The sequence below is a fragment of the Acipenser ruthenus genome, chromosome 19 (assembly GCF_902713425.1).
Source record: "Acipenser ruthenus chromosome 19, fAciRut3.2 maternal haplotype, whole genome shotgun sequence".
NCBI classification, from domain to species: Eukaryota; Metazoa; Chordata; class Actinopteri; order Acipenseriformes; family Acipenseridae; genus Acipenser; species Acipenser ruthenus.
The window spans coordinates 20,540,498-20,556,853 of NC_081207.1; the positions used below are offsets into that span (position 1 = coordinate 20,540,498).

The 16,356-nt window shown below is 37.7% G+C and overlaps 1 protein-coding gene and 1 long non-coding RNA gene across 8 annotated transcripts in view; one reads left to right on the top strand and one right to left on the bottom strand.

Moving 5' to 3' along the window:
- Positions 1-391: 391 nt before the first annotated feature.
- On the bottom strand, positions 392-8,263 carry LOC117424467 (uncharacterized). Of its 4 annotated transcripts, none has more exons than XR_009307779.1 (6): positions 8,200-8,263; positions 5,310-5,434; positions 3,851-3,903; positions 3,300-3,349; positions 1,976-2,112; positions 392-1,093 (listed from the first exon to the last, which is right to left on the bottom strand). It is a non-coding gene; the product is annotated as an uncharacterized LOC117424467 (long non-coding RNA). The 4 variants fall into 4 exon arrangements; XR_009307778.1 differs by having other exon boundaries at positions 8,230-8,244; XR_009307777.1 differs by lacking the exons at positions 5,310-5,434; positions 8,200-8,263 and adding an exon at positions 3,979-4,060.
- Positions 8,264-8,386: 123 nt separating this feature from the next.
- The window catches only part of LOC117424307 (centrosomal protein of 89 kDa-like), a 123,713-nt gene continuing 115,743 nt past the window's right edge, over positions 8,387-16,356 (top strand). For all 4 annotated transcript variants that reach the window (XM_034040531.3, XM_058992583.1, XM_058992582.1 and 1 more), the window contains exons 1-4: positions 8,387-8,691; positions 9,390-9,496; positions 13,304-13,459; positions 14,387-14,582. In XM_034040531.3, coding sequence (XP_033896422.3) covers positions 8,653-8,691; positions 9,390-9,496; positions 13,304-13,459; positions 14,387-14,582 — 498 coding nt within the window. In that variant the 5' untranslated portion in view covers positions 8,387-8,652. The remainder of the gene's footprint in view (positions 8,692-9,389; positions 9,497-13,303; positions 13,460-14,386; positions 14,583-16,356) is intronic.

The following is a 16,356-nucleotide window of genomic DNA, read 5'->3' on the forward strand; positions in this document are numbered from 1 at the left end:
TGACCAGCAGTGTGGCGTAGTGGTTAGGGCTCTGGACTCTTGACCGGAGGGTTGTGGGTTCAATCCCTGGTGGGGGACACTGCTGCTGTACCCTTGAGCAAGGTACTTTACCTCGATTGCTCCAGTAAAAACCCAACTGTATAAATGGGTAATTGTACGTAAAAATAATGTGATATCTTGTAACAATTGTAAGTCGCTCTGGATAAGGGCGTCTGCTAAGAAATAAATAATAATAATAATAATATGCCGATTTGGATGAAGAACAATTAAATGAACTGGAAGATAAAAAAAAATGTAAGAAAAGATAAAAAACAGGTTCACCTGTTTCATAAATCCATAATCTGCATAAGTGTGTGCAGAAAAATAAAATACATAGTTACAGTCCTTCATATTAAATTACTTTCAGATCCCATTTATGTTAAATTCAGTCTTGTGGTCAGCTTACAAAAGGTTTTAGAAACAGACATAATGATGTCATCGCCAATCTGCACAACTCATTATCCAGCAAAGCAGTGGAGAGACGGGCAATGCAGTCTTTGAAGTTCATACAAGCTGATATTTAAAAAGGATCTATGAAAGGCCCACACAATACTTTTAAACCAGTTCAGCAAATACTACAACCAAATTCCTTTCAATGTCAGCAATAATCAAGCTTTCAGGATTAGTAGTAAGATAATAAGCTACTTCAATTGTGAGGGCAAGCTTAATTTTAATCAAAAAGACACAGCCAAAGCCACTTCTCATCAAAATGTTTTACTTATTTTATAACTATTTCTTTGTAGAGTAGTATCATACGTCAGTTCGGTGAGGTGAAACTGTGTTCTGGAAAATGCAAATCTCATATTATTCTTGCAGGCTGGTTAAGTCTGTATGAAGAAAGTTCTAATTTGTTGTGCTATTGTCCGTCCCACGGCAACCTCAAGTTCTTCAGTAGTGGCGTTGCTCAGCTGGTGAATGCTGGGAAACTGCTGTAGCAGGGCCAAGGCTTTTACTTTCCCAACCCCAGGGATCTGCTGAACCATGGCAAAGACAGCCGGCTCGGCCAAATTAGAGCGAAGGGGTTATGACCATGTTCTTTACTCTCTTCATGAACCTACAATGAAAAATATTTATGTATGTAAAAATAATGTGTGAAAAATAATGTAATTGTATGTAAAAAATAATGTCATATGTAATAATTGTAAGTCGCCCTGGATAAGGGTGTCTGCTAAGAAATAAATAATAATAATAATAATAATAATAATAATGAAAACCATCCATTACACACACCTGCAAAACTCCATGGCTTGTGTATTATACTGCCTGTAGCAAGAATACCATTGTCCATTGTCTTAAATATTAATAAAAATAAAAATTATACAGTGTGCTTAGGTCTAATTGAAAAACATTCCAACAATCGTTTTGTTCCAGTAGTACATTATTACAGCAACTATTGGGTATTTTAAACCACTTCAAAACCTTGCGCCACGGAGTAGCATGTCGCACCTGTGTAGATTACTGTTTTTTGTCTAGTCTATTGAGTTTCTTTCAACCTGGGCTGTCGGTGTGTATGCCTTGAGGCAACGCTGGTACTGTGGGATGCTTGCTTTGCAGTAAGGGTTGAAAGCAATCCTGGATTCTGCCTTATTGAAAATTTCAATGACTGGCACAGAGTGAATCATTGACTGTCATGACAAAAACTACATCACACAAATACTTGCAGGCATGTTTGTTTGAGTTACTTGTTCATGCAATTTCAAGGGTAAAACATATTTAAATGAATCCAAAAACACCAGAGTACAAGTGATTAAAAGTAGAAAGAAAATTAAGTCATATCTGAGGATTATTAGCATTATTATTTTTTTCCCCCAGACTTCCTTTCATTGTGATGCAAATCTTTTGGATATGCAAATATTCCCAATACAATACTATACATAGGTCAAACATGATTTTAAAGCTCTGGTTAGCATTAATTTTAACAGGGCATATGACTTACTAGCTGGCTTCAGTCTGGCCGGCAACAGGGAGTAACGTCATTCCTAATTCCAACACCACAAATTTCTGGACAGACTGAAAATACTGTTCGCTGATCCTGGTCTTTTCCACGAGTACGATCCCACGAAGGCTGGTAGCCTTTAAAGCAAAAAAAAAAAAGACATATAAAAAACATTAATAAAGGTTAACCCTCAAAAAAGAAAACTCGTGAGCAGACTCCAAACAATGAGAAAAACAGCAACAAAAGCTTTGATTCCACATAGGCTGTATGCAATTTGGAATATAAAAACATGTTTTGGAAGACATACAGTTTAAGAGTTATAATTATAGTTAGCAGGTAAAGAGAGCAGTTATACTACAAACAATTATTATAATACATTTGACTATCAACTTTGTTGGTGATCAATGACTGATCATTTTTTCAATGAGCTAGTGATCTGATCTTTTTGATCTGAAGGTCCTGACCAACATACAGTAAATCTACCTTAAATTAGGCACAATATGCAGAAGTCTTTGCACTGTATCGATAACAAAAGAAGCAGAAGGTATTTTAAGAAGGGTGTGGGTAAGTGGAACAAGCAATCTCCTGTTAGGTGCCTAATGGTCCATTGATAAACACTGTTCTACCGGAATATTATCCCAACTAATGGTCTGACACACATCCTACCAGAACAGATATAATCTCGGCTCCAGCAAAAACATAACCAAGAGTGTTCTAGCTCTTGTGAAAGAAAAGCAGCCTGAAGGATAATCTGATAATGCATTTCTTAGGCTATGGTTGTAAAGGGACCATTGTATCTGAAACCTTTTGTGGTTTCTAGTTTTGTTTTTTTAGTTTAAATTCTGTTCTGCGATACCCACTACACTAGTATTTCGAAGGGAGCTTAGAATTACATCACTGGCAAAAAATGTAAAGTACATTGACCATTGGTATTTGCCAACAGGGGTTGGTGTAAACATTATAAACACCAGCCAAAACACTGTCAATAGAGTGTTAGGACACCAGTTATAGAAGGAAACATTTCCTTTATTACTGCCATTAATTAGTCATCCTGAAGAAGCACTCGATAACCTAGATCTTACCATTAGTCGCAGATCTGCACCCTATCATAACAGCCAGTCATGCGAGGGGTAGCCCTTTTACACAAGTGTCAATTTTTTTTTTTTTTAACAAAAGTTTGGAGACCAACAAAATAGGGTTTCATTAGAATTATTAAATAAATAAAAGTTAAAAAAAAAAGTAAACAAAACTGGACACATCATATTTCAGTACATTTGTTCTACAAATACAACAACATAACTTCTCATGTGTAATTTGTACTTACATTTCCAATTCGAGCAAGTTTTCTCTTGTAGTTGTTTCCAATCACCATGTCTGTTTGAGAAATAAACAGCACACAGATTTGATTAGATAGATGGAAGTCCACTAATCCCAGCCCATCTTCAAATATAAATTTGATCTTTCCTGAAATAAGGTGAATATTGGATTACTATGTAAACGGCATTTGGATACCATCAAAGGCACAGAGGCCAACAAGCAGATACCTCTATTTTATTGGTAATCTTAAAGAAATATCTAAAAATCTATTTCTTGTATTTAGTTGAATTCAGGTAGTTCTTTTCTTAAGATTATAGCATATTTTACCTAATGTTAATAGATTAAGGTTGCATGCTAATTATTTAAAATGATTACATTCTACTCAAAGTTGCATAGTCTCTCCTGGCAAGTGGCAACACTAAGGAATTGGAAATAGAAGTAACATTTAGTTTGCAACACTTTGGTGCCCTCTAATGGTGAGACCTACTAGAATATGCTATAAATACAGTAGAAGTTTGTTGCGTATCTGACTGCAGTGGGACCAGAGTAAGCACTTACTAAACATTTAGGATGCAGGTCCGACTAATGTGCAAGACAGCTACGCTGTTAACCTGAAATACAAAACATACAAACAGTTTTAAACAAACACACATAAACCAAGCATAGGTTTTGCTTTTATATAGTACCTTTTTTTCAAGAATACGACACAGTCAGGCTCTTCACTCAGCAGCAACCGTAAATGAACTAACTCTGGGGTTGACATGCCCCAGAGAAACAGGTATAGGCAGCTGACTCTAATTTACAATAATGAGGCCAACTGCCAAAACAATAATGCAATTAAACAATTACCAAATAATTAAACCATTAACTAATACAATTAAACAATAATACAATTTAGGTTGGCAGGGAGGCTTTTAACCCTGTCCCTGCCACCAAACACACATACTGGTATATACACTTGCAGGGCCCCTGCCCTGCTACAACACACTATTTAGAACAGTGGTGCACAACTCGGTCCTGGAGGGATGGTGTCCCTGCAGGTTTTTATTCCAACTGCACCCTAAAATACTTTATTGGATCTTATTAGAAGCTTAATTGGTCCGATTAACTAATTTAGGGTATGGTTAGAACAACTGATTTAGAATATACATTTACACAAAAAACCTTTTCATGCGCAGGGCTCCTGCCCTGCCACAGTGCTTTACAAAGTAGCAAAATGCATAGGCTTACAAAAAATAAAAAATAAAACTTTCAATTGTAAGCACAACTCTCTTTCGCTTTCCTGCAGCCATTCTGCATTAGCGCTGTACACGTGGGTCTAACGTCGCTGTAGAGCTTGATCATGGCAGATAAACAGTAGGGCGGATATGTGACGGGAGGATACACGACAGACTATTGGATTTTCAAGGCTCATTTTTGGTTTATATTTCATATAACATTTCAGGAGAACTGATCTGGTTTTTTTTTACAAAAATAAAAACGGGGTGAAAATTATATAGATAATGAATTTCCCAATTTTCTGGCTAAACTGTTCTATTGGGAAATGGATAAAAAAAAGCAGCTCAATGCAAATCAGTGTATTGTGAAGTTGAACATCTGAATGTTTTTTCTTGTATGTTAAACAGACAAGTAATTAAGTATTTGCATGGAACTTTAGAATTTTTTTTTTTTTTTTTGGTAAAAACTGAAAATAAAAGAACCTTGTGTATTTTGAAGCATCATAGTTTTTCATGTGGAGTCATAGTTGCACCTTTTATTAGTAATAGTAATATTATCACTACTAGTCCAGGGATGGAAATAAGTCTCCTATTGCATAGCAGTTTCACCCATTCCAGGTTTTACTATGAGCGTGATTAGCAACAGTGTATAGGTAACAAGCTCAGATGTGTGTCTTATTAAACTCATAGTAAAACCGGGAATGGATCAAACTGCTATGCAATGGGAGTCTGATTTCCATCTCTGTTGTCCCACTTTTCTTCAGCTGAAGATGTGGTTGCTCTTTGCAGACATATCTTACCCTGAAACCCCTGAGCTATTGCAGACCCCCTCCATTTCTCATTGACAAGCACGTGTCCATAAGACGCTGCTGCTCTTTCTCTCACTGGTGTCCCAATGTCGTCCATCGGCACCACATCATTGAATCTGAAAATGAAACACAAAAGATTAAGGCCACTGACCAACTATTAATATGTATCTTTCATTTGTGTCTTGTACTGAAAAAGAAATAAAAACAGGCTGTATAGATTAGTCTCAGTCTTGTCAGCAGTATTGGAATCCCATAGTGTACTTTATTATTATTATTATTTATTTCTTAGCAGACGCCCTTATCCAGGGCGACTTACAATCGTAAGCAAATACATTTCAAGTGTTACAATACAAGTAATACAATAAGAGCAAGAAATACAATAACTTTTGTTCAAGCAAAGTACAAGTGTGACAAACCACAATTCAATAATACAGCAGATAATAGTGATAGTTACATCAGGATATGATTAAATAGTGATAGTTACATCAGGATGTGATTAAATACAAAGTACTACAGGTTAAACACTTGGCAGATTACAGTATTCTGAAGTACAGGATTAAGTGCAGTAAAATAGGGGGCAGATAAGAGCAAAATAAAGCACATCTAAATGAAGGGTGATAGTGTCCCAGGATACAAACAGAGGAGTTCTACAGGTGCTGTTTGAAGAGGTGAGTCTTAAGGAGGCGCCGGAATGTGGTCAGTGTGGTAGATTCCAGAGGAACAGAGATAGAGAGATCAGAGGAGGGGGAGGAGGAGGGAAAGAAAAGGAGGTCAGATTTAGAGAGGTTGAGTTTGAGGTGATGCGAGTGCATCCAGGAGGAAATAGCAGACAGACAGGTAGAGATACGGGAGAGATACAGGTGTCCCTGATTGTACTTCTTATGTTCCTGTTGAAAATGTTAACTGTAAACCAAACCAACACACCTTTTGTAACACAGCTTGTCAAATCAAATATAACTTTGGTGGTTGTTGTTAGTACTGTATTTGTGTTGTTGTAATTATTATTATTATTATTATTTATTTCTTAGCAGACGCCCTTATCCAGGGCGACTTACAATTGTAAGCAAATACATTTCAAGTATCACAGTACAAGTAATAAAACAATTAAGAGCAAGATAAATACAATGACTTTGGTTCAAGCAAGTACAAGTGTGACAAAATACAATTCAATAATACAGAGATAACAGTGTCAGTGATAGTTACATCAGGATATGATTAAATACAAAATACTACAGATTAAACACTTGGCAGATTACAGTACTCTGAAGTATAGGATTAAATGCAGTAAAATAGGGGGCAGATAAGAGCAAGTAAAGCGCATTTAAGGAAGGGTGATAAGTGTCCCAGGGGAAAAACAGAGGAGTTCTACAGGTGCTGTCTGAAGAGGTGAGTCTTAGGGAGGCGCCGGAATGTGGTCAGGGACTGGGCAGTCCTGACATCTGTAGGAAGGTCATTCCACCACTGCGGAGCGAGGGTGGAGAAGGAGCGGGCTCTGGAGGCAGGGGAGCGTAGAGGAGGTAGAGCCAGTCTTCTAGTGCAGGCGGAGCGGAGAGGTCGAGTGGGGGTGTAGGGAGAGATGAGGGTCTGCAGGTAGCTGGGTGCAGTCTGGTCAAGGCATCTGTAGGCTAGTACAAGAGTCTTGAACTGGATACGAGCGGTGATCGGGAGCCAATGGAGTGAGCGGAGTAGTGGAGTTGCGTGGGAGAAGCGAGGCAGAGAGAACACCAGGTGGGCAGCGGAGTTCTGGATGAGCTGGAGCGGACGGGTGCCGGACGCAGGGAGGCCAGCCAGGAGGGAGTTGCAGTAGTCTAGGCGGGAGAGTACCAAGGCCTGGACCCGGAGCTGGGTGGCATAGTTGGTGAGGAAGGGTCGGATTCTTCGGATGTTGCTCAGGAAGAATCGGCAAGTGCGTGCCAGAGTGGAGATGTGCTGGGAATAAGAGAGGCAGGAGTCCAGGGTGACTCTGAGGTTCTTAGCGGAGGAAGAGGGAGAGAGTGTGGTAGATTCCAGAGGAACAGAGATAGAGAGATCAGAGGAGGGGGAGGAGGAGGGAAAGAAAAGGAGGTCAGATTTAGAGAGGTTGAGTTTGAGGTGATGCGAGTGCATCCAGGAGGAAATAGCAGACAGACAGGTAGAGATACGGGAGGGGATGGTGGAGTCAGAGGTGGGGAAGGAGAGGAAAATCTGAGCATCATCAGCATAGAAATGGTATGAGAAACCATAGGATGCCATGAGGGGTCCCAGGGAGCGGGTGTAGAGAGAGAACAGGAGAGGACCCAAGACTGACCCTTGGGGGACTCCTGTTAAGAGGGGGCGAGGTGTGGAGGTTGCTCCACGCCAGGTTACCTGGTAGGTGCGGTTGGAGAGGTAGGAGGAGAACCAGGCCAGAGCAGTGCCAGAGATCCCCAGGTCAGCGAGAGATGATAGTAGAATAGAGTGATCAACAGTGTCAAAGGCAGTAGAGAGGTCGAGAAGAAATGGTTATTATTATTATTATTATTATTATTATTATTATTATTATTATTATTATTATTATTGTTGTTGTGTTTAGTAAACCAAACCAATGACTTTACAGGTACACTGGATTATTAGTCCTTTACTTTCAATTTTCTTTATTGAAACTTTCTTTCATTAACTGTAACAAACTCAACTGAGCGGAAGTCACTTTACATATGCTCGTATCACTTTATATAAGAGACATTTAAAGTAAAATAAAGTCGATTTTTGCACTCGTCGATGCTAACTTGCGCTGCATTGAAAACAAAAAAAAATCACTTTTTACTTTCTGGAACAGTCTGTTGAGAAGGCTAATCAATGCTGTAACTTAAATAACATACAACTTTCTTAACAATAACATTAACACTCCCGGTTCTGCTCTCACCTAGCTGAATCCCTTCAGGTCATGCCATACCTTGTGTTTTTTTTGTGTGTGTGTCTGCAGTTACGTTTTTCAACAGAAAATGACTGACTGCAAGATTCGCCTATTACAAAAGCCTTTTGAACCGTATTATCCAATCAAATTAACTGAATTGTACAAGCGGAGTCTATGAAAGCCAGGAAGCGGCTTGAAATTTTTAAACGGACTACGTTGCTAAGAGGATTAAAGATAGACTGTGGTTGGACAGACACATTGTCTATATCCAATCGTATCGAGCGTTGCAGGAGTGCGGGTGAGAGAAAGCGTCTAGTTACCGGGTGGTTAAACGGAAGAGAAGTGTAATTGATGTGATGCACGGAATTATCTTTTTGCATTTTCCAGTAAACAGAGGAATCAAAAGACTTTTTTGCATTGTTGATTTGAAGCGGATCACAAAATATTACATAATTTCCAAAGATGGCATTCAGCTTTAGAAGGAAGGGTACAATGGAATTTGTAAGTAGTAACTTATCCAGATTTATTTTTAATTATTTCCTGAAGCTCATGGTAATTTCGAAACGTGTATCAAATTGATACTACCTAAATACTGTGTTGTTTTTGGCGAAAGATTTATAACTTTTAAAATCTGACATACCATTCTGTAATGTCAAATTTCGGCAAAAACAGAATCCATTCATGTTGCCAAATGTGATTGTAAACGGCAAGACCATCATGAGAGAGAGGCTATATTTCCATTGTGCCAGTTTATTATATAGTTTAGGCATCTGTGGACTGAGTTTCATCAGAATGAAGACATTGTTGGCTTAGCAGTTCTTTCTTTTTATTTCTTTTTTAAATTTTTTTACATGGTACAGTTGATACCTTCTCTCAAGCTTCCTTGCCCTTGAATTGTGTTTGTCATTACATGTACTTTTACAAGGTGAGACACTGGACACTCCTATATTGAGATTTATACTAATCTGCTTACTAAATTAAACATTGTCTGCATTGGTGAGCCAAGCAAAGATGTGGTGGGACAGTTATCAACTTCAGAGACAAACTATACTGCTGGGATTGAAATGATCCTGTATTCTGTTCTCCAAAGCAAATTCATTATGGCTTCTACATGCTTGTCTGTTTTGCTTAGTTTGGTTTCTGTAATGTTTTGTTCCCCATCTCATCATAACTAACCTGGTTTCCCGTCGTTTGTTTAGAAGCACATAGCTCATGGCTTGGTCCCTGCTGCCACCATTGCTCCCAGGTCTGCTGTCCCCCGCACCCCTCCCCCCCGCAGCCCAAACCCCTCTCCAGAAAGACCCAGGTACATATTCATGCATGTTGGTGTGTGTTTTTCTTTCATTCTGTTTGCCTGTTTTTTATTTAGTTGTCATAACCACAGAAATGGTGGATCTGTGACTGTAACCAGGAGATCAGCGTGCTGGAAGTTTACAAGAAACTTTCTGTTTCTGACAAAAAAAATAATAATAAATCTCTTATGTTCTAGTACAGGTGTTGTCCATTTACTGTTAACAAACTTCAAAAACCTTTTCATCAGTAAAACTAGTAAGCATATTTAATCACTTCTATCAGCTCCAGCACAAAACATCTACGGTATTTCAAAATCACATACTCCAGACACCACCTTCTTTTCCTATCTATCAAACAACTTAGGGCAGTTCTATGAGAAGAATATAAAGTTTACAAACGAGAGGAGGCCATTCAGCCCATCTTGCTTGCTTGTTTGGTTGTTAGTAGCTTATTAATCCCAGAATCTCATCAAGCAGCTTCTTGAAGGATCCCAGGGTGTCAGCTTCAACAACATTACTGGGGAGTTGGTTCCAGACCCTCACAATTCTCTGTGTAAAAAAGTGCCTCCTATTTTCTGTTCTGAATGCCCCTTTAGCTAATCTTCATTTGTAACCCCTGGTCCTTGTTTCTTTTCAGGTCGAAAACGGGTCAATACCTTTTAGAATTTTGAATGCTTGATCAGATCACCACGTAGTCTTCTTTGTTCAAGACTGAATAGATTCAATTCTTTAAGCCTTTGTACTCTTTCTAGAGCAGCCTTTTTGTAGCGAGGTGACCAGAAACGAACACAATATTCTAGATGAGGTCTTACTAATGCATTGTAAAGTTAACATTATTTCCCTTTGATTTAAATTCAACACTTTTCACTATTATTATTATTATTATTATTATTATTATTATTTATTTATTTATTTATTTATTTATTTATTTCTTAGCAGACACCCTTATCCAGGGTGACTTACAATTATTACAAGATATCACATTATTTCTACATACAATTACCCATTTATACTTTGGAGGTTTTACTGGAGCAATCTAGGTAAAGTACCTTGCTCAAGGGTACAGCAGCAGTGTCCCATTATTTTACATACAATTACATTATTTTTTACACATTATTTTTACATACAATTACCCATTTATACAGTTGGGTTTTTACTGGAGCAATCTAGGTAAAGTACCTTGCTCAAGGGTACAGCAGCAGTGTCCCCCACCTGGGATTGAACTCACAACCCGCCGGTCACGAGTCCAGAGCCCTAACCACTACTCTACACTGCTACCCCCAGTATCTCCCATATGATATTTATAATGCACATTTTTATTGCCTGCGTGCACTACCTTACACTTTTCTCTTTTAAATGTCATTTGCCATGTGTCTGCCCAGTTCTGAATGCTGTCTTGATCATTTTGAATGACCTTTGCTGCTGCAACAGTGTTTGCCACTCCTCCTATTTTTGTGTCGTCTGCAAATTTAATGAGTTTGCTTACTATACCAGAATCTAAGTCATTAATGTAGATTAGGAATAGCAGAGGACATAATACTGATCCCTGTGGTAGTCCACTGGTTACCTCGCTCCATGTTGAGGTTTCTCCTCTAATCAGTACTTTCTGTTTTCTACATGTTAACCACTCCCTAATCCATGTGCATGCATTTCCTTGAATCCCTACTGCATTCAGTTTGAGAATTAATCTTTTATGCAGGACTTTGTCAAAAGCTTTCTGGAAATCTAAATAAACCATGTCGTAGGCTTTGTAATTATCCATTGTTGATGTTGCATCTTCAAAAAAGTCAAGCAGGTTAGTTAGACACAATCTCCCTTTCCTAAAACCATGCTGGCTGTCTCCCAGGGTACTGTTACCATATAGGTAATTTTCCATTTTGGATCTTATTATAGTTTCCTTAAGTTTAGATATACTAGAAGTCAGGCTTAATGGTCTGTCGTTACCAGGTTCGGTTTTGTCTCCCTTTTTGTGGATCGGTATTCCATTTGCAGTTCTCTAGTCTGTCCGTACAATCCCTGTGTCAAGAGACTGTTGCATGATCTTGGTTAGTGGTTTGTAAATAACTTCTTTCATTTATTTGAGTACTATTGGGAAGATCTCATCTGGCCCAGGGGATTTGTTTATTAGTGAGATCTTTTTTTAAATTGGTCATATGTTTTGACACACATATTTGGCTTGTTTAACAACGTGTGTTGTTTATAGTTGTACCAAACAAGTGTTTTATTTTTGTTGTTTTTTGGTGGACGTGATGCAAATGTATTCAGTGCATACAAAAAAACAAGGGCTGTTATATGACACAGTGCATTTATTTGAAGCAAAACTAAAGGATTGCAGAGCACACAATAAACCCAAAGAGGCTTTTGCTGATCATGAAATATGCTCTCTCGTCTTTCAGTCTATGAATGAGCCGCTGTAGTTTTAAGTTCATCCATTTAAAAACGTTCAATCAAGCTCTGATCCGATTGTGATCCTGCTCTGAAGCAAGATCGAGTTAGGATCAGATTTGGGGCTCAAACTGAGCTCAGGATCAACCTTGATGCCTTTAGTACAACCAAATACGTCACAGGAGCAAGATCAAATCCAGGATCCAGTACAACCGGCCCCAGTGAACAATACAGTCGCACGGCGTCTGTGCAGGCGCGGCGCTATTAGGACACGCCGGGAATTGCAGTTCTACAAGCATCAGCAGCTGCAAAGGGGCGAGCAGGCGAAATTCCGGACATTCGTTCATTTTTTGAAAATCCGCCCGAACAGAGATTGGAAGCCCAAAAAAAGGACAGGTCATGGAAAAACCAGACGAAAGGCAACCCTAGGTGGGGGTACCCTGTCACAGTTCCCAAATGCAGAGACTTGTCTTGATCACAAATGAATAGGATTTAAAAACAAAATTGACTGGTTCATTGGGGATCAAACCCAGGGCCTGTGTGTAAAACAGATGTGATAACCACAACATTATGGAACCCACTTTTTCAAGTGCTTATACATTATTTACAAATTTGTACAACCTGAAGTGGTTGAAGTCTCTCGAGCTGCTGTTTTCGTTTTTATTCAGAATGTTCTCAGCAGCTTTCCAGTAAATTAGATGGAGAAACATTGCTTTTTACCTGAAACCCATGATTGAACCAGCAACCTTAGATGCTTAGACTAACGCTCTTAGACCTAAGACCAAAAATCAAAAAAATGTATATTTCAACAACATGTATAGCATTGCAATATTTGTCCATAACAATAAATGGTTGCTTTCATACATGTTTTACTTAATCTTTTATACGTTTTCAATATTATCTTTGTTCCACCTTGTATGCATCTTTTGCTTCCCTTACTTAATTTCTGTCAAACTAGGATGTTAGGTTCCATTTAATTTCTTTAGGGTTTAAACTTAAGGATTAAACTTGTTTAAATGTTTTTCAAATTTTTGTAACCAATCAAAAAAAGCATAATGAAGAGCTCTCCATTAGATTTTTTATGATGCACTATGTCATTGAAATTGATGAGACTGTGTGCACCATTATTTATATGTGCATTGAATATATAACCTTACACTACACCTATCCTACTGTATTACCACTATAGCTGACATGTATATTTTTGAAAATTGTCCCACAATATATTAACGTCATGCCAAAGGGAATACTTTTTGTTCACGAAAACTCCATTTCTAGTTTTCTACAAATGGCATATTGTCAATGGTCAGTTGACATAAATATTTAGAATTTACCATAAATTAAATTTGTTCAAGGCCTTATTGACACTTTGATTTTTAATTATATTTTTAGAGACTGTCATCTCTCATTTCTCAATTCTTTAAAAATACTTTTAGGTCTGCCTTAGCAGCTGCCATTTTAGCCTCAACACTAACTGGTCGTACAGTGGCAATCCCACAACCTCGACAGAGGTCCCTCTTGGAGACAGACTTCTCTTATTCAGAGAACAGGAGCAGCATAGAGCCATACGCCAGTACTGCTGAGATTGAAAGGTAATGTTGGGTACTGATCATTAGTTATTTATATCGGTGTGTTTTAGACCTTGAATTAACTTTTAGGGGAGACCATGAAAAATGAAAGTACCAATTTATAGTCTGTTGGGGTATTTTTATAATGAGGTGGTGTATTGTGATACATGACAAAAAGCACTGCACACTATACCTTCTTGTAGTCCACTAAATGGTTAAATGGGATTTATAGTTGAAATGATGAATACATGCTCCATATCATTTAACAAAATTGTCTATTTAATAATTGTACCCTACAACTCCTGTGAATTGTATTGTTACCTGCATATTGTGCAAAATATTTTATCAGGACCTTTTTTTATTATTCTTTATTGCTATATGGAATTTATGTCTTAAATATGGGTATGTACCATATTTAATTTTCTGATCTAAACAATAATAAGAAAACTGTGCACTTTGTTCAGTAGCTTCTTTTAAACAGTCATGTGTATCTTCTGTTGCCAGCAGATGGTGCTACTAGTATACAGGTAAAATCTAAATCTTTAACATAAAATTAGTGTAGTTAATAAATCATTTAAATCAAGTTGCAAAAAGCTGTACTCTTAGTGCACTAATAAGTTAGTTGTGTCCAGCAAAGACAGCACCCTGCCTTGGAATAGCAAATAAGCCTTGTATGCCCTTATTATGCTAACGAGCAATGTTTCTGCAGTTGAGAGCCGTCAGGTCTTTATAACATCCAGCCAAGGGTGGATGCTGTAGTTGAAGCAAATGGAAATCACAATGAAATATGAATCAAAACCTGTTAATGGAAAACGACGCTCTGTATGGGCCACAGTGGAAGCTTTCACAATGTGGAGCACATGAGGCAACTGCGGACCAAATGTTAGTGCTCTCATAATTTTTCTACAGTGTTGCTGTTTAGTCGCCAAATGACATTTGATCTGGTTACAGGGAGAGTTGGAATAACACAGTCAATGGCAGGCCCCGCATGCCTTCCCCAAGGTTCTCTGGTGATGAGTGTGATGACTATGAAGATGAAGATGTAGAGAAGGACGTGCTATCGGAGCCAGAAGGCCATATCTATCACAGTCTTGCAAAGGAGGATGAGAATCAGATTGAGCCTGTTTATGCCAAACCAAACAAAAAGGTAACCATATTTGAAGCTATAGACGCTCAGTTATTTCAACTCCTTTGGGAACAGTGAGTGTTTTATTGAACGTGCTTTTGCTATGGCATAGGACAGCCATAAACATTGTTTGAATAATCCAGAGTTCAGATAACAGAAATACAGCTGTATATGTTGAAAAGGGAAGGCATGCTTTTCAATCCAGTCATTTTAAATTGACATGAGTATGATGGCTATATCCATAAACCTTCTGCTTTTCGCTTTATGGATGTCCAGAAGTTTGTGGATGGCACCTACAAGTTGCTGTAAGGAACAAGGGCTTTGAAACTCCTTGAACAACTTAACAGAATTACATGTAAAATAATGTTTCCATTCTGTAATTCGTTCATTTATTAGTAGTTAGGAACCAACCAATCATTGTTAAAGATTTGTCCAAATAAAATTCCACTATATCTTCTGTGTATAGATATCCTCCCATGCGTAGAACATGACAGTTGACATGTTTGTACAGTAGTAGTTCCTGAGTACAATTTAAGTTTTTGTGATTTTATAAGACATTAATATTACTGTGTTTTAATGCGCTTTACCATCTGAAACAAAAACACTTTGGAAATGTGAAAAAACGCAAAGTTATCAAAAGTGCTATACCATGTAAAGTGGAGATATCAAAAACACAAGTCCAGTTTCAAGAAACAATTGGGGCAACCTTGACCAGCACCAAGCAAATAGGCACAACTGTAAAAGCGGTGGGGGTCAAGGTTGCCCCAATTGTTTCTACTAACTTGGCTTGTGTTTTTATCCGCGTTTATTGTGCCTGAAAAACACAAGCCAAGTTAGTAGAAACAATTGGGGCAACCTTGACACCCACCGCTTTTACAGTTGTGCTTATTTGTTAATTTTTAAGTTCTTATATCTGTGTTTTACTTGTGTGATATTGGTAATGTCAGCTGGAGGTGAATGTATGTGGATAGTGGTAAAAATGTTAACTGGTAGTGAGAGTTAAATTGACCTTTTGGCAAGGAATTGGATTTCAAACTCTTTAAGCTAGTTGATTGCAACAACCAAAAGTTGGTGCCGTACTGTACTTGCATCTTCTTCAATTGCTTATTTATGTTTGCCAAGGGCAGTTTATGATTTAATACAGAAAAGCCTTTTGAAAGTAGTTTAATCAGAATTTTACCGAATTATAACTACATTCTGAGTATTACATTTATGATCCATCCATTTGCTTCTATTATAAGTTAGCATCAAATTATATTTTTGCCAGGAAAGGGATAGCTTCCTATGTTAAGCCGTTTTTAATAATTAATACTTATTTTTGTCTTTGGTCTAAAAAATGGTTAAAGACACACAGAAACAAAAATGGCCTGGTTTGTTAAAATGTGATACAAATACAATTAATCCTATTTTAAAGATTATTTTATTTTATGAGAATTCCCTTAGACAATGTTGCTTTGATAAATGAGAAAAAAACTTCTCTGCCTCTCTAAAAAAGCTATCATGAACTGAAAGCTTGATTTATATTAATTCAAATATTAATCGAAAATGTTCTTAAAACAGTCCTTAATGTTTTATGAATATGGCTCTTAGGCAGCTCTATTGGTTTACTGTTTATTCAGCTAGTTATGTAATGTAAGCTAAAAGAAAACAATTCAGGTTGTCTTTAGAAACAAATTAAATACTTTTTGCATATAGTTACATTATTTTGGTATCTACAGAATTAGGTCACTTTATTAGGAACATCCCGAAAGTGCTGGATTAACAAAGAGCTTCATCACATGATGAGTCTAAGGGG